We start from the raw sequence: 24,933 nt of genomic DNA, 5'->3' as shown, positions 1-24,933 counted from the left end.
AAAGGGGCTGGCCATTTCCCCCTGCAACCCCTGCTTAAGATAATTATAGACTTTAATTAGGTGCCCCCTTAGTCTTCTCTTCTCAAGGCTGAACAGTCCCAATTTACTCAGCCTTTCCTCATAGGGGAGATGCTCCAGGCCCTTAATCATCTTCGTAGCCCTTCTCTGGGCTCTCTCCAGGAGATCCCTGTCCTTTTTATACCAGGGAGCCCAGAACTGGACACAATACTCCAGGTGGGGCCTGACCAGGGCAGAGTAGAGGGGGAGGATCACCTTCTTTGACCTGCTGGCTACACTCCTGCGGATGCACCCCAGGATCCCATTGGCTCTCTTAGCCCCCAGGACACACTGCTGGCTCATGGCCAACCTGTCATCAACCAGGACCCCCACGTCCTTCTCCACTGAGCTCTCCTCCAGCAGGTCATCCCCCAGCCTGTACTGATACAAGCAGTCATTCCTTCCCAGATACAAGACTCTACACTTGCTTTTGTTGAATCTCATCTGATTTCTCCCTTCCCAGCCCTCCAGCCTGTCCAGGTCTGTCTGGATGGCAGCACAGTGTTCCTGCATGTCAGCCACTCCTCCCAGCTTTGTATCATCAGTGTACTTGCTGAGGGTGGATGCTATTCCCTCATCAAGGTCGTCAATGAAGATATTGAACAGGACTGGACCCAACATTGAGCCCTGGGGAACACCGCTAGTCACAGGTCTACAGTCAGATTCTGCTCCACGAATCACAACCCTCTGGGTTCAGTCTGACAGCCAATTCTCAACCCACCTCACTGTCCACTCATCTATCCCATGCTCTCTCAGCTTTGCTATCAGGATGTCATGGGAGACAGTATCAAAGGCCTTGCTGAAGTCAAGGTAGATGACAACCACTGCTCTCCCTCCATCTACCCAGCTGGTGATGAGATCATAGAAGGCTATGAGATTGGTCGAGCACGATTTCCCCTTGGTGAATCCATGCTGACTACTCCTCATGACCTTCTTCTCTTCCAATTGCTTAGAGATGGCGTCCAGAACAAGCTGTTCCATCACCTTTCCAGGGACAGAAGTGAGGCTGACTGGCCTATAGTTACTAGGTTCCTCCTTCTTGCCCTTTTTAAAGACCGGGGTGACATTGGCTATCCTCCAGTCTTCAGGCACTTCTCCTGTTCTCCAAGACCTGTTGAAGATGATAGCGAGCGGCTCAGCAATCACCTCCGCCAGATCCCTCAGCACACGTGGATGCATCCCATCTGGGCCCATGGATTTCTGTGCATTAATCCCTTTGAGCCACTCCTGGACCTCCCCTACCTCAACCAGAGGGAAATTCTTCATTTCCAAATCACTCCTACTTTACATAGTAAATGGAAGCACGCCTGTACAGGAACACAGCTTGCTTCTCCTGCCCATGCAGCTGCTCTGAAGACCCTTAGAAAGAATTAGGATGGAGGAAGGCAGGAGTATGAACCCAGATATTTGTATCAGAATTATCAGCATCGAGCCAGCCACAAAACCCAGGAAGACAGAGAGGATCACACGTTGTGCCAGCGATCCAAACAGCACTAAAAGCAATGCCTGCAGGGTAGATGGCTAAAAGCAGAGGCTGAATTTGTAGCTACACAAATAATTACAGAACCAAGTGCTTTATTTTCTTTTCAAATCCTGGTTGGCAAAGTAGCTTAAAAGTCAGTAAATGAATGAGACCTTCCCAGTCCTATTTGCTTCAGTAAGTTTTGTCTAAATGTCCTTTGTAAACTAAGATCTATGCCACTCAGGTCTGTTCAACAGCTCTGTTTTGGGGATTTAAAAAGAACAAAAAAACTGCACCTTTTAAGCACTTATTTTTCCAGTAAGTCAACGCAGACAGTCTTTGTTGGTATTTTTCTCTTCCATCTCTCCTCTGTCATACGGTTAAGTACTTGTACCTTGTCAAGACAGAACATCCTTCTCAAGGACCTGGAGGAGACAACTAAGATCCCCCTTATCACATTTGCAGAGATGAGAAGTTGGGAGAGGGTTAGTGAATGTTCTAGGGGCAGGGCTGTTGTCCAGAGGGACTCTGACAGGCTGGAGGGACAGGCCAACAGGAGGAGCCTTGTGGGACTGAGCAGGGGCAAACACAAAGCCCTGCACTTAGGAAGGAAGACTCCCCTGCAATGATACAGGCTGGGGATTGCCTGGCCAAAGAGGACCCGGGTTCTTGGCAGACAGCAAGCTGGACATGAGCCAGCAGTGTGTCCTGGCAGCAGAGGCAGCCAACAGCAACCTGGCCTGTACTGACAGGAGCATGGCCATTAGGTCAAGGGAACTGATTTAACATCCTTCCTTTTCTCTGCACTTGTGAGACCCCGTATCGAAAACTACACCCAGCTTTGTGTCCTTTGGTACAAGAAAGATGTTGATCATCTGGAGACAAGCCCAAAGGGGGGCAAGCAAGGAGGTCTGGGAGCTGGAGTTGTTCTCCTGTGAGGAGAGGGTGAGGGAGCTGGTCTTGTTCAGCCTGGAAAAGGGATAGCTTTGGAAAGACAGCATTCAAATACCAGACGGTCTGGAAAGGTTGTGCAGTCTCTGTCCTTGGCATTTTCAAGACCCAGATGAATACAGTCCTGTGCAGCCTGGCCTGACCTCCAAACTGACCGTGCTGTGAACAGGACATTGCACTGAAAAACTCCAGAGTCCTCTTCCAGATTCTGTGAACAATGTTCTCCTTTCGGATGTCACATGGAACTTAAACATCAGTGCCCCAACCGAGCTAGGTGGCAGATTATACAAGTGGATTAAGTAAAAGAAAATGTAACAGGAACACAGATTCATAATTTTTAGTTAATTCTGCATAAATATTGAGCTAAACTTCCACCAAATCTTCATCATGACCATGTAACTGTATTTTTGCTCCATTTTAATTAGCCCAGTTCACCAAAACAGATCTCCAGTTGCTACAACTTCAGGGGTACAAGAAACCAACAGAAATGGTACAAATCAAGTCTTCTAAATGTTTCACTCATAATACGTTATTTAAAATATCATCAGAGTCGAGTTCAAATATATTGGAAGATGTGTATTACAGGATATATACAGCAAGCACTCACCAAGAACAAACAGCCCAACAGACTCTCAGCGCTGAAGAGAACAACAGGAGCTCTACTGATAACGTAGATCTGCTTTGTGTTAATGAGATCCAGCCTTAAGTTCAATCAGAAAACCGTTATTCATTTTCCAGTAACAAAACTGAAGTTGCTGGGAAAAAGAAACTACAATTTAGGACCTGAAGTGTCCAGGCTGACAGCTTTCAGCAAAGATGGTCTAGAAGAGATCTAACGAGAAGAGGAGCAAAACTGTTTTCTAAAGAACTCTGCACGTTTAAAACAACAACCTGAACTACAGAGCTGCCACTATGGCCCTGGAAAGATCAGCTGAACTAATGTTTGTATAGATTCATTCTCTGCAATTACACAGAGGTAAATAAGATAAGACAAAGCAGTAAATTGCAGGTAATGAAAATAACACCTAAGGGAAGGGTGGATGGACAAGCTATTTCTTGCCCTCCCTCAATAGACACAAACTGAACACAACATTAGAAAGAAAATCTATGTTCCAGAAGAGAAAGGTGAATTTAATAAACAGGAATGATGGAGCACAAACACACGATAGCCTTTGGGTATTAAGTGAGCTATGCTAATGTTGTATTTAAAGTAGATCGATGAGAAGTGCCTGAATAGGAGCGAATTGGGAAGGAAAAAACAAACCCTGACCTGGAGATACACTACCTGCAATGCAGATGGATCCAGATGACAAATGACTTGACTTTCAGGAAGTGCGGTTATTGAGAAGGCGCTGCTGCCAGCCACAGGGAAGATCCAGCCCTAACAGTCAGTTTGATTTCTCCTTCAGCACCAAAATTTGACTGAACTCAACCATTAAGACAGCAAAATACATGCACAAGCACCAAGCCATTAATGTAGAGAGCATCTGACCACCACAAACAGTAAATTAAATAAGCAGAAACTAAGGAAAAGTGTTTCCTGGATAAGGAGAGCGCACTTGCACATACACTGCACAATGAGTTCTGCACCTAGACCTCAGAGGACCACGACGACTCTTCCATTCCGCTGGTAAAAGGTGTCACCTAGAGCAGACCTCTGCAATTCTTATGTGGAAAAGACTGTGAACCACTGCAACCAAGAGAAAACCTGCATAAGGCGGCTGCTGGCTCCTTTCCCTCCCTCTCTCACACCTGTTCTATGACACATGGTTTTGTCCAGCTGGCAGCCTACCGGACCTGTTCCACATCCAACACTACAACCTTCCAAGACACCTGTAAAATGAGATTAACAAACAAGTCTTAACTCCTCTTTGAAACACCTTCGTGATGCAAGAATGAAGCATTGCAGGTACAGTAGCTAACCTAAAAACAATGCTGGCCTTTAAAGAAATAGTATTATTGTGAAGTATTTAATAAACAAAACACTGATCCCAACGCAGGTGTTCAGCCAGGCTTCTCCCTGCAGAAGGCGTGTAAACACAGGCACAAATGCGTATATCAAATACACTGCTGCAGAAACAGATGGTATCTGAGGTAGTTCTCTAGTGCAGCAACTTACTATCAGATCCTACTGCCTACCTATGCATTTAGGAGAGGATAGGATAAAGATACACTTGTATTTATTGGATTTTTTAAAGGAACAGTAAAATTAAGATAGCAATTTATTGAAAATGTAAAGGTGGAAGAGATTACCTAGTCTCCCTTAGCTGCTAGAGCAATCAAATGTGAAGAAAAATACAGTAAGAATTACAACTCTGATGGGAAATGCTAGTGAAGTTAAACAGCCAAGCTCACTTTTCCTTTTTACAGGTGATTTTACAGTTTCTATGGAATATAGTTTCTAAGGGAAGATGTGTCATTTCATGATAAATACTAACCCTGAAACAAAATATTTTGTCACTTTCCCCCCACACACACCATCTTTACAGTCCAATCTAGTACTCTTTTGCTGGAACTGAAGAAAGCAGATACTTAATTTCAGTTTGAGCTCATTCTCTGCAGTTACCTTCTATAGAAGTAGCAAATTCTGACAACGGTGGGCAACATTTGCAGTGGAAAGATGAGTTTGTCAGATCCTGGGGCCTGAGTAGATGATAAGGGTCTCAAGATTGGCAAAAGTTGCAAACACCATTTGCCCTAGATTTTGTACCTAGTAATTACAACTACGTCATTATTCCTAACAGCGCTTTATGCAGACAAGGTATTCCACAGAGTATGATCTGCACACATGAGTCCTGATCCCCAACCATGTTAATTCAGTCTCATAAAAGTATTCCCACTAAACCCTTTGAGGTGGAAATTTCTAATGATAAACTCCTGAAGACAGGTAATTGGATGGTGCTGCACAGTAAATGATTCCTTTATGGTACATGATCCAGTATGTAGGAAACCACTCGAGGACTGGCATCCATACTCAGAGGTTTCTTGGCACAGCAAACACCAATGAGACTATTGAACCCATCCTATACTCTTGGCCTCCACTCAATAATTCTGGTCTTTGGAGAACTGGAGGGGGCTCTACCCCATAAAGCTGTGGCAGATCACCGCTACAGGCTCCTGCCTGTGACAATGGCAGGGCTGGTCAGAGAAAAATAATTCCATTATATTGATCAGCCCCCAGGGTTTTGAAATCTGACATCCTAAAATTCACATAATCTATAAATCAGAAAGAAAACAAAAAGCAATAGATTTTTCTGTAGAATAGAAAAGACACCTATCAGAACTGAGCCCCAGCAGCCTTGGCATCTCTAATCCTATGCCTGTCCACTTGCCTGACTGCCAAAATCGGTGACATGGAAGGTCCCAGGAGCATTGGCGGCTACAGAATACAGAGTGAGAAGCCCATGAGATGGGTCTTCCATTGTGGAGGCTGCTGTGGGGCTAGGTGGGTAAGCAACCGAAGAACTTCCCTGAGGAATTCTGCCTGATAAAACTTTTCTAGGATTCAGTTTTCTTCATGAATTATTTTCAGGCGATAAATCAGAAAATTATAATGAAATCTCTCCCCCTTCCCTTCACTAGCAGTATGCAAAATAACCGGGTGATAATATTATGTCAATATTACTATATATTATTATAGGAAACTGCTGAAACTACAGTACAGCAAATAAAGTCTCTAACCCTTGTTAGATTTTCTGGATGTTTGAGATTATTAAGAAATAAAATTCCTCCCTTCAGCCATAAGAAGACCTTTCTTCCCTGCAAGCAATTCCCTTTCAAAGATATTATTCAGTCCAGGCACTGTGATGGAAGAGTGCAGCTTTGGAAAGGAGGCAACACAAGTGAAACTACTGTCAGGCAAAGTCCAACAGTTCTAGGACACAGCTGGTAAAATTATCTCCATTATATATTATTCTCTATGGGCAGAGGAGAAAGGTATACATTGTAACAGAATGTTTGTTTCCAGGGATAGAGCATCTACAACCTCTCTGGATACTGTTCCAATGTTTCACCACCCTCACCATAAAATGTTCCTTCCTTATACCCAGCCTGAATCTTCTACCTTTTCAGTTTAACACCCTTACTCCTTGTCCTATCACTACAGGCCCTACAAAAAGTCCCTGTCTTTCTCATCATCTCCCTTTAAAGCAAAAGAAAGGCCACAATAAGGTCTCCCTGGAGTGTCCTCAGCCTGTCTTCATTTTTGCAGCCCTCCTCTGGGTCTACTCCAATAGGTCCATGTCTTGCACTAAGGATCTCCGAGCTGGACACAGTACTGCAGGTGGGGACCCACCACAACAGAGGAGAGAGGCCCTTGACGTGCCAGCCACACTTCTTTTGATGCAGCCCAGGATACAATTGGCTTTCTGGGTTGCAAGTGCACATTGCCATGTGCTCATGCTCATGTCCAGCTTTTCATCTACCAGTACCCCCAAGTCCTGCTCCTCAGGGCTGCTCTCATTTCCCTTATCCCCCAGCCTGTCTTGATACTGGGGGTTGCCCCAACCCTCATGGAAGACCTTGCCTTTGACCTTGCTAAACCTCATGAGGTTTATATGGGCCCAGTCCTTGGGGTTGTCCAAGTTCTTGTGCATGGTGTTCCATCCCTCAGGCATGTCAACTGCACCACACAGCTTGGTGTGATCTGCAAACTTGCTGAGGGTGCACTCGATCCCACTGCCTCTGTCGCTGGTAAAGATGCTGAAGAACACTAGTCCCCATACAGACCTGAGGAACACCACTCATCACAGCCATTGACCACTACTCTCAAGATGCAACCATCCAGCCCCTCAATCCATCAAGCAGTCTATACATCAAATCCATATCTCTCATATCAGCCTTTTTTCCCCCCTTTTTGCAACAAGAAGGGATTTTCCTCCATCTCTGCACATTTATCAGCCAAGGAAGCTGAGCTCCTCCTTGCAAATATCAGCCTATGCCAGTTTCCAACTTTCTCTAGTTTAAAAAAAAAAAAGTGGGAGAGAGAAAATAAGCAGGAGGATGGAAAAGCTTAACAAGGAATAATACTATGTAGAATCTCATGTCATAAAACAGATTAGGAAAATGAACAAATACTACTTTTGAACACATTTTAGGAAAAAACTTGTGCCATTATACCACACCTCTGTATTCTGGCCATACTTTATTTAACCCCAAATATGCTGGCATACATTTCTGCATTTCAAATTGGCAAAAAAATAGTCCTTTTAATAATAACATGCATTCACTGCATTTCTAAATACTTGGAAATGTCACATCAAGTAACTATCTCAGTACTGTTATGCAATGTTCTTAGTAAGCAACAGAGATATGTACATTGCATTAATTTTAATTATTTGTTATTTTCATACATATTCACTGTGCTCACCAATTTGAATTTATCTACCTAGTTTAGCATATCAGCTCTAAGTATTTCAAATAAATTAGTCAAATGTAAAACAGATCGAATATTTGTTATCAGAATATTTTTATTTCCGTCTTCATTATGAATCACCACAGTCTTGACTGTTAACTTCTTCTGGACTACATGGTGACTGTTTCTGTTACATCTGACAATCACAAAGCACCTTTTACCCAAGTAAGCATGCTGGAGGAAATGATATTAGGAAGTTAAAACAGGCCTGGGCTCTTCCTGTGCCACACAATAGCAAGACTACAGCCATTCAAATTGCCTATTTCTGTCATCAAAATTCTGTCACAATAATACAGTGCAAAACAATGCCTGTCCACTCAGAAAACTCTAGCAGTTACTGGAAATGTACCCTGTGATCTTTCTACTCCATTTCTGTTACATCCTCACACAAAGCTTTAGTTCCCAAGGTTGCAACTGTCTGTCTTGATGTAAGAAAGATCCCAGGAACTAGGATGACCGGTCCTGGCACGAATCGTGAAAACACACAAACTTACCTACCTGATGGGTAAAATTTTAAGTTGAAATCAACTATCAAGCTAATATGTTAAGCCAGGAAGTCTTTAATCAAATCTTCCATCAGAATCTCATGGCAATGCAGCACACTTGAAAAATTCTTAGTTCACAAGGGCAGCAACCAGAAAGCACGTGTACATCAGAAATGGGAAATTATTCAAAACTATGGAAGGTAGAGTACATGCAATACAGAGAAGGGGTTGCACCTTGGGATTCTCCCCCAGTGTTGTTCCAGATGCAGTATAAGCCATTACTATTTCAGCAAATGTGAAACCCAAACTAACCTGGCAATGCAACCTCTAACTGATTAAGATTAACAAGTGTCTTTGGTTCTGGTCAAGCCACCTCCAATGTTAGCTTAATAATTACTACTCTGGATTGCTCTCTCAATACTTTGTAATATATGTATGAAGCTACAAAGAGCTGTGTGATACGACTTACTGTAGTGATAGATAAATGGAAAAATAGAAAAAAAAACATTTAATACAACTTAGAGTTGACATGGTTATCAAATAACTGGAAAATTAAGAGCTAATTATCATGACCCAACTGATTCATATTTCTAACTGCAACTACCTTTACCAAAAAGCATCTTCCCATGAACAGACCGCATGGTACCATATGAGACCCCCCAGTGGTCCTCCATGCAATAGATTACAGACTAGAAATATATTTTCACTACATTCACTACAAGAAAGCAGAAACCAGTCTTATACAAGCAAGCCACCTAATTTTTAGGGTTCTGATCCTGAACAAACTAATATAAACCTATTGCTGGCTATGAATACTGCCATTTGAGCAGGTGGATCGCTCAATTGGCTAAGTATCTGCAAAATTAAAGCTTTAACATGTGAAATCGTGAATGCCAAAAGAAAAGGCTAATGACAAGACATTACTTTTATCTTTGTTTTTTAAACGGCTTGTCAAATATTTACTGGTTCCATCAAATAGTAAACAAGGAGAAAGAAAAAAAAAAAGAAAAAAAGAAAGAGGACAAAAGGAGTAAGATGCTTTTTCTGATGGATTTGAAAACTCCTAGGATTTGCACAAATATTTTACATGCAAAAGAGCAAGCTTTTCTTTAAAATAAAGCATGCAGAAGATAATTAGATTTAAAAATATGTGTAGACGTTAGGGCTGAGTTTTTTTCTGAAATTGGCAAGCAGCTGCCATCCCTAACTGTAACAAAAAATCCAAAGGTGTTAGATTAAAAACAAAAAAAAAAAACCCCACAAAAAATCCCCCAGCATTTATCCAACCTACTGTTTTTTTAAACTGATCTTACTTGAGTTAAGTATTATTCTTCTCCCTCAATGTGACAATTGCTAAGCAAACAGGGTTCCATGTTTTATAAACCAAAGAAGAGCTGTCACACAGCAATGCAGCATTCTTTGCCAGTCATTTACTACTACAGATTTTCAGTGTAATTTGACCTTTCAAAATAGAGGAAAGAGAGAATCACAGCACGGTATCTAAGGATTTAAGCAGAATCCTTAATTCTCATTAAGGCTGTGCCATTAATCCCTGCACAGAGCGTGCTGAAAATTTACACTCAAATGATATACTTTTAGATATCAGTAGAAATTACAGTTCTTTAGAATCGGATTATAATTGTATAGGATTACAAACCGTCCATTTGTCAGTTCACCGAAACAAAATGGATAGCAAAATCTGCAATTCTAATGGCTGTTTTCATGCTAAATGCAGATACTGAGAACACTGCAGTTCATTTACCAATTAAGACCAAAATTGTTTCTCTTGTCTTTTTCTTTGCTTTTCTTGAAGATTGGCACATATTATGAAACCACAGAAAGACAAAGATAAGTTAATTGGCTAGAAATAATACAGGAAAAATCTACTGAGTCTCTACTTACTGCATAGCCTAGATAAACTCTCCTTTATAAAACATAATTCCGATGTACAGAAGAATGGGTATCACTGGGTTTGGGGTTTTTGTTTTTCTTATTCCCTTATTTCTTTTCTAAAGGATAAATGAACGATGGCCTCATGCTGAACCCTTGGGTGCAACCCACAGAGTTTAAGCATATCTTCAACACTCAGTTATATTATGAGAAGTACTATGTGTTTACAACTTGACATAAAGAGCTTCAAGACAGAAAGAACAACCAGAATCAAGCTTTTTGTAAATATCACTTTACATGTATTTAGAAAAAGTGCAAACTGTTTACCGTCCTGAATGTTTTAATAATAAAACTTTACAAGTCTGTATAAACCCACCTCCAGTTCTCATGTGGAAGCTGAAGCAGCTTTAGAGAGGCATCGCCGCTGAGAGCCACACTCTTTGCAGCAGATTTGTTTAAGCAGGGCAGAAACAGGTCCTGAGGTAATTCAAGATATTACAGGTCTTGGATTTTGTGCTTTCTATTTTTCAAAAATGAAATCAAGCATAATTTAATTTGCTCCAATGTGTCTTAAGCAGTCTAGAGATAAACCATCTTTGGTTTTGTGTGTCTAAACGGATCGCAGCTGAAGTAGATCAGATTACCTGCTATGTGTTGACCAACAGTACAGCAAAGTTTATCAGCACTTTTTGTGGATACAGCAGCACAGTAAAACACACAGATCTATTTGTCAGGAGGCTGGCTGAAGCTTGTGTTTAACTTGTTGCAAAGTGAAGGCTGGAAGAATAGGAAGTAAAGAGTTTTCACTGAACAAACAGCTGTTCAGGTGCTGTGCCATCAGTGACAAACCATTACAGGAAAGGGCTTGTCACCATCCTTTTTTGGTTTTGTTTTTCTTTTAAACTTGTGTCTGAAGTTGCCACTTTAATTATTCTACCTCACCTGCTCTGATGCCTGTTGGCAACAACTCTAGCAGAAACAGTCTCTACCCGGGACCGGAGCACCCTACCCAGCCCTGCCCGCAGGCACCTTCCAAGCCTGAGGCTGCCCTCTGATCAAACAGTTTCAATTTAAAAAGTGAGTAAAATGTGAATTAGAAACGTGTGATCATCAGACTGGTTGTTGATTTTTATTTTTCTAGAACAGGAAGCAAATCATACCATGCAAGTAAAATTAAATTCAAAACATTTAGGTCTTTGTCAGAGAAGTATTTACGCTTTCTTCTCTGCCTCACGTGGAACCTGTCTGTGAATGCTGCATCTTGCGCTAAGAGCACCAGACAAAGCGGCGAACAAATGTACCTCTGCACCTGTCGAGAAGAATTCTCCTTCACAGGGGGGCTGTAGTAAAAACTGACCAGAGCACTCAAACTTCCAATTCTTTCGCTGACAATCAGTGCCTGTGCAATGACGGGGCTTGCCTGGTTTCTTAAGAAAGACAGACTTGGGCGTTCTGAGAATGACAGAATTGTTTAGGTTGGAAAAGACCCTTAAGATTATCAAGTCCAGCCATTAACCTAGCACAAGTCCACCAGTAAACCATGTCCCTAAATGCCACATCTACACGTCTTTTTAATAAAGGGACACAGTGGCTTCCCTGGGCAGCCCATTCCAGGCTGTACTTTTTTTCTTCAGTTGATTAATTGCAAATAAAATTAAAGAGGGGTAAATCTTTCTAAGTCCAAGAGATTTAATGATGAAAGAGGTGGCTGGGTAGCAACAAAGACCTTAAACAGCCTCTCTGTGGAAAGGAAGGTTTCAGACTCAGGTCAATAATACTATTAATGAAAATCCACACTGGGAAACATGATGAATGATAGCTCTAGGAATTCTGGCTTCAAAAGCTGTGCTGATCCTTGGATCCCTTCTTAAAGGTATCCAGAGAAGATCACTTTCAGCCCCAACACATTGTGGAGAAAGTTTACTGGGTCATTTTTTCTTGTCTACATATGCATAGGCCTTATCTTAATTTTGATATCTTATAAGCAGATGAACAGAAATACAAAAGAAATGAAACAGATGATCTGTTTCAAAGGCAATAAGGATGGAAGTAGGCAATAAAACATATATAATTCCTTCCCTGATCTCACTACTGAGTTTTTATCCTGGAAAAGCCATGCTTTCAATGCATTACAGGGGCAATACACCTCTGCAACGGCTCCCAGAAATCCACACAAACTGCAGCATGTGAGGGCGAGAAACAAGTTGGGCAGTGCACTGCAGCACCACATCAAGGTACATCCAGACCACCAAGGGACCTCTCACACTGAGCTCTCAAGCTGTGGCCACTCCGTGCATCAGGAAAGGAGACAACAGTAGGAATAACAACATTAATAAGCAGACAGACCTAGTCTTAGATAGACAAAGCAGCATCAGGCAAAGCAGGAGACCCCTTTCAACTGTATCAGATATAATTAAAGCACTTCTGGCACTGTGGGAACACATTTCCAAATGCATTTGAGTAAGGCAGAAAGTATCATTTTAGCTATTGGACCATTAAAAAAGATTGAAAATAAATCCCCCTTTGGGTCTAATCAACACTCACACACCAGCAGATGTTTTTCTACTCCTCTCAGATAAATACATATGACTGTGTATCTTCTGGTTTCTTTATTGAACACTAATTGCCCACTGCACAAAATGTCCTAATTGATGTAGCACACAATCACTGTTATTTGTACATTTTTCATTGCTCTAATATTTCAATGCAAAGCCCATGAGTTTGTGTTTATTGTGGGATACAAGGAAAGACGCTCAGCCCACAGGATCAGCCACTGGATACCAGTCAGCTTCATTCCTTCAGAATCAGAGGGCTTCTTTTTCTCTCTTTTTCAGGACCTAGCCAAAACTGGAACAGGATGAGCAAGAGCTCAGCCCAGGAATTATGGAAAGAAATCTGGCTGGCAGAAGCAAGCTAGAGCAACAGGTTCCTCTACATGACCATTCCAAAGTGTTTATCATTTTATCCACAGCGAGCTGGGGGCACATAGTGTGCTTCAATGAACCACCAGCATCTCATTGGTGACACAGGGGAAATCAGACTGCTCTCCCTCACCACTGAAGTTATGTGTGCTCATGAACCATGTTGCACCTCATGGGGCACAGCTGCTCTCCCCTGCTCCCACATGCTGATAGAAGGACCTTCACTTGAATCTGAAGTCTACTTCAGAGAGACTTTTGATGTCACTTCCTGGATGGGAGCACAGACCTGAAGTCTCAATTAAATATTTCTCTGCTTTGTGATTATTAAAAGATTTCATTTAAGAAGAGACAGAAGATAATAAGGAAATACTGCAGATGAGTTACAAATTTAACTCAACCCATGTTATGCTCAGGTACTCTCACAGCAGTCCTCCCCAAAACCAACATCAGCCATTTGACAGCATGCTGCAGAGCAAATTTCCAGATACAGAGAACTTACACAAAAAGGGAAAGAACCACAGAAACGAGTACGTTTCCTAAAGTATTGAGTATCAAGGTATTTTATGACATTAAAAAAACCCAAATGTTTTCCGCATCACAAAGTATTTACTTCAGGGAATTACTAATAGTGAATCAATCCTTGTTAGAACTATTCTAATGGAGTAAAATACAGAAACAGTATCACAGACATTTTGATGAAAAAATAGCAGCAAGATAGAAATCATCAAGTGCAAAGTGCAAAGCGAAGTCACACAACATCATCTTTCTATGCACTATTTACTGCAATACAGAGTCACCTTTGGCATTGTTAATCCAAGTCTACAGTAAATGCAACATTGCAGAGCTGGCTGTGAACTAAACCCCCCTGGGTGGAATTTTCATCCCAATGCACAGGGAAATACTTCGAGGACTCCTCACACTGTCAGCTGGGCGTATTTACAATTCATCATGCAATGCAGTGAAAAGTTCTATGCCTTTAATGTATCTTACATTTTTCTTCAGAATAAGCTTTTTTCAGATGAGAATGAGTTGTTCTTGCCAAAGAACACATAAAAACTGCAACGTGTTAGATGCTGTTTGTCATTTTGACTAGGCAGCACAATAGTCATTCCCCTCCCTTCTCTCCCCAACACATTAATATTTTCAACAGAAGCTTCAGGTTTTCAAAGGGGCTCATGATTAGGAAGAGAATCAGTGACCCTGAGCACTCTTGGAAATCCAGCCGTAGACTCGTGGAGGCTGCCTGTGCACCACTGCGTCCCATCCTTTGAAAGGCCCATACCAGCCCACCACTCTTCTGCACATGTTCTTGAATCTCCTGTTTCAAAATCTGAATTTATCAAATCCAAATCTTGTAAACTCAGTGACCTCCAGAGCTCCCAGATACAATTCCAGGGCAGTGGAGCCCACACCAACAAATTATCTGAGGTATTAGAAATACCTTCCTAAGGAACACCACACACAGAGCAGAGACTTGAACATCCCACTTTGCAGGCTAGGCAGACGTAATTTCACATATTTTCCAGGAGAATAATCTGGAAAACATTCTGACACAGGGTGCACACGATAGGAAAACTTTTTTCCTTTCCATACTACTCAGAACAACCTCTATCTTGCAAAGCCTAAAGCACATAGCATTAAATGAATAAATAACAGAAGGTGCCTGAGAATCAGAACAGGCATGAGAAAGGGAAGGAAGGAGGGAAGGAAGGAAGGAATGACCTTTCATTTCATTTAAATTTATCCTGTCCTGGTTTTTCTTGATCTTTAAAATCTGTGAGTGATATTCAAGTCCCAAGGAAGTAATTAACTATTTTTCAAGCTGCATCAATAGTGCCAGAAAGCTGCATTATCTCATCATTTGAAGTAGCTAACATTTGAGAGGCACCTTCCAGGATGTCTCAAACTTCTTGCAATGTCATCATCTTTTTGCACTGATACTAAGGCCCAGTTTCTCTGGATAATAATACAGTATTCTGTAATTACCATATCAGGCATATCCAAGAAGAATTACTGCACCATTCTGAAAAGCCTGCGCCTAGATTAGGTTGCTCATGGGTGGCTAGTGCTCTTAAGTGCCAAACATTAATTGCAGACCAAATAATGAATTTTAAATTAAAAGTTACATTCACATTCTGACCTGTGCTATGACAGATAGCCAGCTAGCTGCAAACAAGCTTAACCCATATACCAGAAACAGCTTAACTAGGGTAGTGTATAGCTCCTCACAGACTGAAGTGCACTACTCCTCAAAGGAGTAAATCACCTCTGCGTTGTTGATGTTGTTGTATGACTTTCAGTATCTGTGTTAGCTCATATGCAGCTTGCCCAAGTGTCTCTCTACTGCACTGCAGTATGCAGCATGGACATACCACAGAGATCAAATACAGAAGGAAAGAATTTAACCAATTCAACACCGAGCAAAGCTACAGGGTTCTCTGCATCTCCATCGCTGCACAGATTTAACCATACACAACGTTCAGAGGCACTTGAGCTCTGCCTTAAAGACAGGCAATAAAACAAAGCTGGTGTTATTCTAGCACAAGCACAGAAGCTTTCCCTAAAACACTGTACTTCATCTCCTAAAGCTGCTGCAACAGCCAGTGAAATAATTTAAAATTCAGTAACTTGGAAAAATCAATTATCAAGGTCTGACTCACAGGTACATAGAGACATCTTGAGTGTTATTTAACGTTGCTCTACAGGTGTAGTGTCCCAAAAGATGCATTATTTACCCACATAACTGACCTAAAGTTTTAGGCAGGCATGGAAGAATTCACACAATCCCTGCGTCTGCAAAAAATTGTTTAATGGAAATTCACACTCCTGGCTTGAGTCTTGGGATTTATATCTGCCAAAAATAGTGGGATGCATTCCAAGGTACAGTAAGTCTTAGCCTTCCAACTGCCACTCAACCTGGCCTGAGCCATTAGTTCAAGTCATTGTCCAGACAAGTTATCTATTCTTTACTTTCTGCAATATGCCAGATAATTTCCTGAAAATTTCAGAAGAGAGAACTGCAACAAAATGCAATGTGGAGGGTTTTTTGTTACCACAGACAAATGAAAATGCTTCTGTAATAGTACTGGTTAGCAACAACCTGCTCTGGAAGAAACAGGGACCAATTTTCCTTATGCTTCTTGCTGTGGCACAAGTACCATTAATAGAAATATCGAGCTTTTAACTTCACCCATTTTGCTTTCCAACTGATACTAAACTTGAAAGACAGACCTGCTTCAATCCCATCCCTAAACATGGATCAAATACTGACGTATCCGTATTTCACTTGCAGACACAATTTCCAACTTAGTCATCATTTTAAGTTAATCAAGGAATTTCATCATCTTGTAATTCCTCACCTGCAGGTAGTCAGAACTGTGATTACAATTAAAATTACCATTAAAAACTTCATGCTGTGGTTTCATTACCTGTGTCAAATGAGTTATATTAATTACAAATTATGATATTCACAGGCTTGTGTTAACATGCTTCTCAACAGGAACCACGAGGTTTCCACTGAAATCTGAAATTTTGGCAAACCACTGAGAACTCAAGATAAAACTCAGCTTCATGAAAGAATGACTCAGGCACTTGCATTGTTGGAGAGCAAGATAAGCCTGTCGCTCAGAAACAAAGTGCACTCGCACAGTCGTATTAATGCATTATAGACCGCTTGCCATTATTTGCTCAGCTAAAACATGAGCTCAGAGAAAGGTCATGGAGCCAATCCAGCTCCCTTTCAGGTCAATAGAAAGGCTCTCATGGCGCCTCTTTGTGACTGCTTCCTGCAAGCAGCCACACAACTACACGTAAGGCAGAGCGTGGTGCTGGACACTGCGGCATCCCTACCTCCAGGTGTACGGGGAGCAGTCTGACCGCACAGAAGCGGCAACCGAGACCTGCAGCGTTCTTGTACTGGCTGAAGCAGTTCCTATCCTCTGCTGTATAAGGCCCTGCTGCATCTCACCAGAGGGAGTGCTTTAAATTGGGTCACTTTTTCCCTTTAAGGATAAATAATAGATCAATCTGTCATCTCCCAACTTATTAGCAATCCAAAAGTATGAAAGCTACTTCTGCTGTAACTGCTGAGAGGGAAAGTAAAGATATATTTTAGCTTCTTATTAAAGTAAAACAGGCAAATACAAATACATCTAGTAAATAATTTAATTACAGTGCAAAGCGAGCATTTAAAGACCTTCCTAAATGCCACAAAGTAGAGAGAAGCTAAAATTATTCAGTAGACGACCTACAGCACGTCCATGGTTACAGAACGTGTAGAAAACAAAAAAGTCACATTACCATCACGTATGAGATAAAACAAGCTGGTGTAAACCAGCTATGTCAGGAAAAAAAATGGTTTCATCTTTTATCATGTATACTCAACTGTTCCAAAATAATTACTCCAATCTTTCCACCTTCTCCTGTAGCTACCTTTGCACGCTCTGTACACCCTTCTCTGAGCACATTTCCTTGTCTAGTTAAGACACTGTATTGGGCCTGGCTGAGATGGAGTTAATTTTCCCCGTAGCAGATCTCACAGAGCTGTGCTGGGTATTAGTAGCTAGTGAGGTGTTGATAACACACTAGGATTTTGGCTAAGTGTTAAGCAGTGTTCCCACAGCATCAAAGCTGGAGGCTCTCCAACACTTCCCCCTTCACCAGTAGGCAGATGGAGACAAGATTTTGGGAGGGGACATAATATATGACATCTGCCTTAAAAAAAAAAATCAAAAAGAGGAAAAAAAATCCTATGAGAAAGGAGTAGGAAGGGACAGGCATTCATGCATTCATTTTTTACATCTCTCTTCTGGAGCAACTGCTACAGGCACTGAAGCCATGCTTCCTAGGAAGCAGCCAGACATCACCTGCAGATGGGAAGTAGAGAATAAACCTTTTGTTTTTCTTTTGCTTCTATGCACAGCCTTCTGCTTTATTAAACTGCTTTTATCTTGACCAATGAGTTTTCTTCCATCTTTCTTTTCTCCTCTCCCTGTTCAGCTGAGGAGGGGAGTGATAGAGTTGTTTGGCGGGTACCCAGCGTACAGCCAAGGTCAACCCACCACAGCCACTATCCCTTTCCTTCCCATTTTCTTAAACACAGGATAGCCAAAAGAAGCTGGTAATGATACATCTGTAACAGAAATGCAGGCAACAAGATATATGCCAACAACCACCCCGATCTTTCCACTCCTAGCTTGTGCCCTTCTTTTGTACTTATCTTCTAAACTGAAAAGTCTCCAGCCTGCCTTGCTGTACACCTGCATGCTATTAGCATCATACAAATGATAACAGAGCCCAGAGAGGTGTTACATTCTCAGCTGAGAGCCCTCAGAACTCACTGGTATCATCCTGCCACTACATCATGACAAAAGAGATTGCAGAACTGCACAAGAGGAGTTTTTTTAGTTCCCCACCAGTCCCCACTGACAGGATCCAGACTGTCATCGAGAAGGGCATCTCCCAATCCCAGTTACCCGCCTTCACAGACTGCCGTAACAAAACCATCACCTAGAAGTGAGATAAGATCAGCGTTTGTTTTATAACACCCAAGTTTAAAGCAATAATCTTTGCATAATCTGCTGCAAATACTGAAATTAATTCTGGATAATCTGGGGTAAAAAAAAGTCATCTTTAAAAAACTGAGAACAGTGCTAACTACTTACGTAATACAATGAGAAGCTGGGAGAGGTTTATTCAATTACAAAAAATAAAATACAAGTTAAAGAGTAAACGTTTACAGGGAAAGATATCATACAGCCAGCAAACCAGAATCCTATTTTCATGAATAATCTCAGAGGGAAGGAGAAAAGAAGGCACAGAAAGAGGAACAGGGAGCAAGGCACGGGGACAAGTGGCAATAAGAAATCTGTTCATAAAGAGAAAGAACAGAAAAGCATGAATTAGAAAACAAGTCATGAATTACTGTGAGGGGAAGAGGTACAAGGAGGAGGTGTAACAAGGTTCCAGCTCTCTAGAATGACAATTTTTAATTACTACTAAGAAGTACCACTTTCCAGAAAGGCTGCTGCACGCATGTCTCAGTGGATGCAGCTCTAAGGAAAGTTCAAAACCCCTTGGGCATAAGACAACTGAGGGAACTGCTAGAGGAGACCTAACATTTCATACCCACTTTCTGGCTGGGTTCCAAATCTGGCAGAGATGACTTGCAAATGATTGTCACTGCCAGAAGCCTGCAAATGATTGCTACTGACAGAAAGCCACTGGCCTACACTGAAATGAGGTTCAGTCCTCATCTGGATAGTGGTATCACAAAGGTGGTCCAGGATCCCAATGCTCTAGGATGGCACAGATTCTTATCTGCCATATGACCATGCAAGAGGCAGCAAAGCCCCTCCAGCCCCTTACTTAAATCCACCTCTGTCACACTGCAAAGCACAGGACGACAAGGTTTCACTCCCAGCTCTGCTGCTGATCTCCCTAGAGCCTTGTCCCATTTCCATTTAAGCCAACTTCCACCGGTCTCTATTTCCCTCTCTGGTAAAGCTGAAGTGATGCTTTATTTTCCTCTCCTCTTTTTTCTGCCTGGTTGAGTCAGGCTATCAGCTTCAGGGTAGCAATTGCCTCCGACAACCTGCTTGTATAGCTCCCTAACACTGATGCTGGGCACAAAAGGACTTTGATCTCAGCTGGAGCCTCCGAGCACTACAGGGTGCAAAACTGATAGGAGAGCACAGACCCCCATTAAGGCAGAGCTCTAACATAAACATTTTAAAAGGACCCGACTAGGCTAATTTTATACATCACAATAAGCTGAGACAACATGTCTTCATTTAGAGCAGAGGAAATGCACACTCTTTGTACCTTTTTCTTTAGAGAAAGCAGCTCTCATAAATTCCCAGTGCTGTTCCCTACAGCCTGCACTGCGATGCGCTCCGTTGCCAACCATACCTTGCAGCGGGGCAAGCACTCTACCTGCACTGCTGCCCTTGGAAAGCTGAGGCTAAAAGGTAGATGTGCATTTATCTGAGGTGTCAGTGTGTTAGAAACAAGTGTGGGACACCCTTGGTCTTCAAGCCCATTCCTGTTCCAGGACTTGTTTACATGTCACACTTCCAGAAATCTTCTTCTTATCTGCTCTAATTGCCATGATTCATGAATTTACAGCACAGCTCTGCTCCACAATTCTCACCCAGCTTTGCAAATAAATAGCTATGGAGCGTTTATAGCTACAATATCTAAGCACAGCCCTAAAACTCCAGAGCAAATTCATAAAAGCTACAAAAGAGTGAGCAGAATAAAAAAAATCACCAGTGAAATGATGTATATTATTACCACCATCATGTACATATCAAGACCTATTACACCATTGCAAAGGCATGCTGTGCTATCTGCTTTATAGAGCTCCCTGGTGCAAAGTGCCGGACCCCAACCCCTGCAGCACAATTCATGGGCCCCCCTTGGACTACAGCAGGTTGATCCCCCCAAACCAAGTCTCAGGAGAAGAGCACAGACTCTTTACAAAGAATTCCAAGGAACTTGCAGCAAAGGTATTCCTATGCGGATCGCGCTTTGGGGCTGACATTTGTTAAACGGGCTAGATGGCACTGTAAGTGCCCCTTTTTAAGCTACAGTATTAAGATTTATTGTTAGAGAAGCAGTTGAACATATAAGTAATAATAACAGGGAGCAGGTCCTTGCTGTGAATGAGCTTTTACCTTGGCTAGCAGCAGTTTCACTAAGCTGTAGCTATGTAGTACAAGGAACGTGCTCAACTTATTCAAGACACACCAGCATAAAATAAAAATCAATATGTTAATTTCAGAAATCCTGTAAAAATAGTTTAGGGGAAAAAAAAGACATGAAACCAAAACCTACCTTTGAACAAAACAAAACAAAAAATCCCGTGACTCTCTAATGATTCCAGCTGTTTCTGCTTTGTATTTTCTACCCAGAGCTGGTAAAGGGTACCAGAGGAAAACACCCCTGTGCTTGAGAACATAATTCTGCAAGAAGCTACATCTCACTCTTCAGCACCGTCAGGAACCGGGGGGCAGCTACATGAACCACAACTGGTTTTTTTTACTTAAGCCAAAGCTATTTTGATGCTTTGTAGTAATGGATGGAAATGTTGTTAAAAATTGGTTCAATTTTTAAAAGAATTCCTAGCTTGTTTTACCTGGTATGAGCTTCATATGAGTAAGCACTTAATCACATGCTCAAGTTTCTATCCATGAAATAGTTTCATGAAAACAAATGCAAAATATTTACTTTTTAAAAATAATTTCCTTGATTGTATTTGAAAACATTAGCAAACTCAAATCTCTTCAGCCTATGGCTGTTAAGTGTCTCAAAATCAGAATACATCAGAAAAAAAAAAGACACTGAGGGCAAAATGCTGAAATTGCAAAGTCACAAATAACATGAATGTTTTATCTACTTCAGTGTGACAAAACTAGTGCTGGCACTGAAAGAACTGCCTACTTTCTTTTTTTTTTAATTCACTCAAAATGTTCTCAGATTCTTAAACTTGGAAGCAGAATCTATTTTGTGAGTTTCGGGCACACAGGTAGATTACTTAATGAGCTGTGCACGACACATGCAGAACTGCTTCCCTCTGGCTCATTTCACTTGTAAGGAAAATATGACATTTTACCAAAGGACAAAAAAACCAACAGCATTGCTTGAATTAATTCAGGTATACAGATGCACACGTGTTCAATTGCTAGGAGGAACAACACAGGTTCAGGAGTCATGCTACTATTTTAAAGTCCGTGCCAAAGTTGAAACAGCTTTGCCATGCCCAGAGAAGGGCTTGCAGGATTTGCTCGCACACAGTCAAGTCGCAGGCTACATCTCCCATACATCTTCACAGCACACTCAGCAGCCCATGTTTTGCCCCCCATGCTAGCAGCAGTGACATTGCTGCCTGTCACATGCCACCCCAGACCGTGAAGAAGGTGGGGAACATGCCTCCAAGCTTTGAGAGTCAGCAACCATCAAACTCATGACAGCAAACAAGAACCTGAAACAATGGAGCAGATAAGCAAGGGGCATTTTACTCTCAGAGAGAAGATGAACTACTCCAAGGGGTGCATATGAGGCCTCTCCTTGCGTACAAAATCATACTTTGACCTAATCAACTAACGCAGTGATTTCATGTGTGATACCAGCACACACACATTCAGAGACTATGCTTTTCCTGGTGTGTTAGGGGACGCTGGAGGGTGCCTTAAACAACGGAGTTCCATGAGATTTGCAATGATACCCCTCTAACTCGGGACTTAGCTCCCAAGACCAAAAAATAAATTGGCTCCTTGAGAGAACTCTACGTGAGAAGTCAAACCAAAGACACCTCCAAGCAGGAGTGCGTTTTGTTTGACTTTTGGTTTGGGGCAGTCCTCAGCGGTTTGTGGCCATAAACATACAGCTAACATTCAAGCACAATTCAAGTATTATGACAGGCACGAGCACCACCAGATCTGTGTTTCTCTGATGATCTACTGCTTTGTCTACCTTTGCTTCTCAGAACCGCACTGAGCAGAAACAGGAGAGATGTTTTATTTACTCCTGCAAGTCCGGTGCTACGAAACCCCTCCACAAACTTTTGGCAGCGGCCTCCGCAGAGCCACGTCCTGCGAGGGAGCGCAGAAACAGTTCCTCCGCTGCTGGGACGCGCCACGAACAGCTGCTCTTCTGGTATTTCTGCCTTCATTACCAGGCTTCAAATTGCATCAGAAGGCATCCGCTAGTCATTTTTTAAGCCTGACTGCCAATTCCTTACGTCTTTTCGAACACGTGGTCCGAAGGAGCTGTCGGAGGGAAAAAGGCGATATTCTTGGGTTCATCGTAATCAGATTTCTTTACCCCTGATTATTCTGTTGATCAGAACTATCACGCACACTGACTGCCACGGCAGAGAGCCGCTCACGCATCCCCCGGCTTGGCTTTCGGCTTTCCCCCTCTCCGTATCAGGGAGCAATCCACACTTACGCCGCAGCATATGGTCGCTACAAATACTGCCAGTTGGAACGGGGCAAACCACCCACCTAAACAGCTACCTTCGGCTTTAAATGCTCCCCGTAAACAGTCTCGGTCTCACGACACCCTCACGAAAGAAGTTCACGTTACTGTGTCCACCCGCTGTATTCACGGCCAAGCCAACCAAGACACCGAGGCCGCCGCGCCCACACCACCTCCCTAACTCGCCCGTGATCGATTTCTAGGGCAATTCGGTTTCAGGAACAGACTTTAATGGCAACTAACACCCTCCGCGACAGGCTCGGGGTTGGCTCCGTTACCGCCGCGCGGCACGGCTCGGCACGGGCCGCCGTTCGGGCTCGCTTTCCTCTCGTACCGGCAAGCCAGAAACAAACTGTTCCCGTGTTCCGGCGGCAAACGCTCCCGCTCCGCAGCCGGGCGGCTCGGGGCACGCACGGACCAGGCTCCGCCGAGCCGACCCCGGCGCTGCAGGGCGAAGGAGGGCGGAGCGGCCCCCTCCGCAGCGCGAGCGGGGCTCCGCACGGCCGGGGTCCGGGGCCGACCCCCGCAGCGCCGAGCCGCCGCCACCGCCCGCTGACGCACGGAGCTCTCGGGCGGCTGCCGCCGCGCGGCGGCTCCCGTAGCTTATGGCAACGGCGGAGCCAATAGCAGCCTTCCGCCGGGCGCTGCCATGGCGATCCCGCTCCTCGCCATGGCGGCACCGCCGGCCACGGGCGCCCCGCGCTGCGAGGAAGCGGTGGCCGCGCCCGCGCGTTGCCCGTGCCGCCGCCCCCCGCCCGGCTCGCGGTGGCGCCCAGAGGAAGGGGCGGCGAGCGCCCGCCAGCGCGCGGCGGGGCCAGGGTCGCCGCGGCCGAGAGGTCCCCGCGGCGGAGGCGGGGAGGAAAACCCTCCCGCCGCGGGGCGAGCGCGGCTCCCCCGCTCCCAGCGGCTCTCCCGCTCGCCGGGGGCCTGACAGCTCTCCCCGGAGACCGGCGTCTCAACTTCGCCAAGCGGGACCGGCCCAAAGTTGGGAGGCGGAACCCGGGTCCCCCTCCGAGAGCGATCTCCAGCCCGCGACCCGCTCCCCCAGGCGGGACCCACCGCCTCCCCGCCCGCGCCCCGGCCCTGCCGCCGAGGCACAGGCTCCGGCGGCGACCTCCCGAGCCCTCGGAGGGGCAGCGGCTCCAGCCCAGACGCAGCCCCAGTTCCTCCGGCCGCGCCTGCACCGCTTTATCCGCCGCCCAACCCGGCGGGGGTCCTCCCTACCTGTAAGGGATCCAGTCCGCCTGGTGCCTTGAAGTCATCTCTCCCCGGCGACGCTGCCCAGAGCCGAGGAGGGGGACGCGGCCGCTGCTGCCCGAGTCGGAACCCGCCACGGCGCGGGCAGCATCCTCCGTCCGGGGCGGGGGCGTTCGGCGCGCCGGTTATCCCGGCAACGGCCGCAGAAACATCCCCCCGGGGAGGGCTCCGAGCGGCGGGCCGGGCTGCATGGGGAGGGGGACGGCCGGGGGCAGCGGGAGGCGGCTCCCAGCCCTTCCTCCCTGCCCGGAGCGGTGGCTGAGACGGGTACCGGAGCGGGGGAGGGGGGACGCGGGAGGGGGCGGAGGAAGGGCCAGCGACGGGCAGGGAAAGGCAGGGCAGCAGCGCCGCGTCCCCGTTGCCGCTACCCGCTCACCACCACCCCCCCGTCGCCGCCGCGCTGAGGCATCACCCGGGCGAGGCGGGCCGGGCCAAGCCGCTCGCCGCGCCGGGCCCGCCCCTGCCCCGTCAGCCGCGCCGCCACTGGGCATGTGCGGAGCGCCGCGGCCGGCGAGG

At 44.4% G+C, this 24,933-nt stretch overlaps 1 protein-coding gene across 1 annotated transcript in view; it reads right to left on the bottom strand.

Annotated features, from left to right (window-relative positions):
- Nucleotides 1-24,422, bottom strand: part of TUB (TUB bipartite transcription factor) — a gene marked incomplete at both ends in the record, with an annotated part of 70,084 nt that extends 45,662 nt beyond the window's left edge. Inside the window, one exon of the mRNA XM_084263419.1 lies at nt 24,385-24,422. Within this exon, the coding sequence (XP_084119545.1) occupies nt 24,385-24,422 (38 nt within the window). The remainder of the gene's footprint in view (nt 1-24,384) is intronic.
- Nucleotides 24,423-24,933: the final 511 nt, after the last annotated feature.

This window comes from Gallinula chloropus (genome assembly GCF_964237585.1).
Source record: "Gallinula chloropus genome assembly, chromosome: 4".
Taxonomy (NCBI): Eukaryota; Metazoa; Chordata; class Aves; order Gruiformes; family Rallidae; genus Gallinula; species Gallinula chloropus.
The sequence above is the reverse complement of the archived record's forward strand: the minus strand, read 5'-3'. Positions and strand labels throughout refer to the sequence as shown.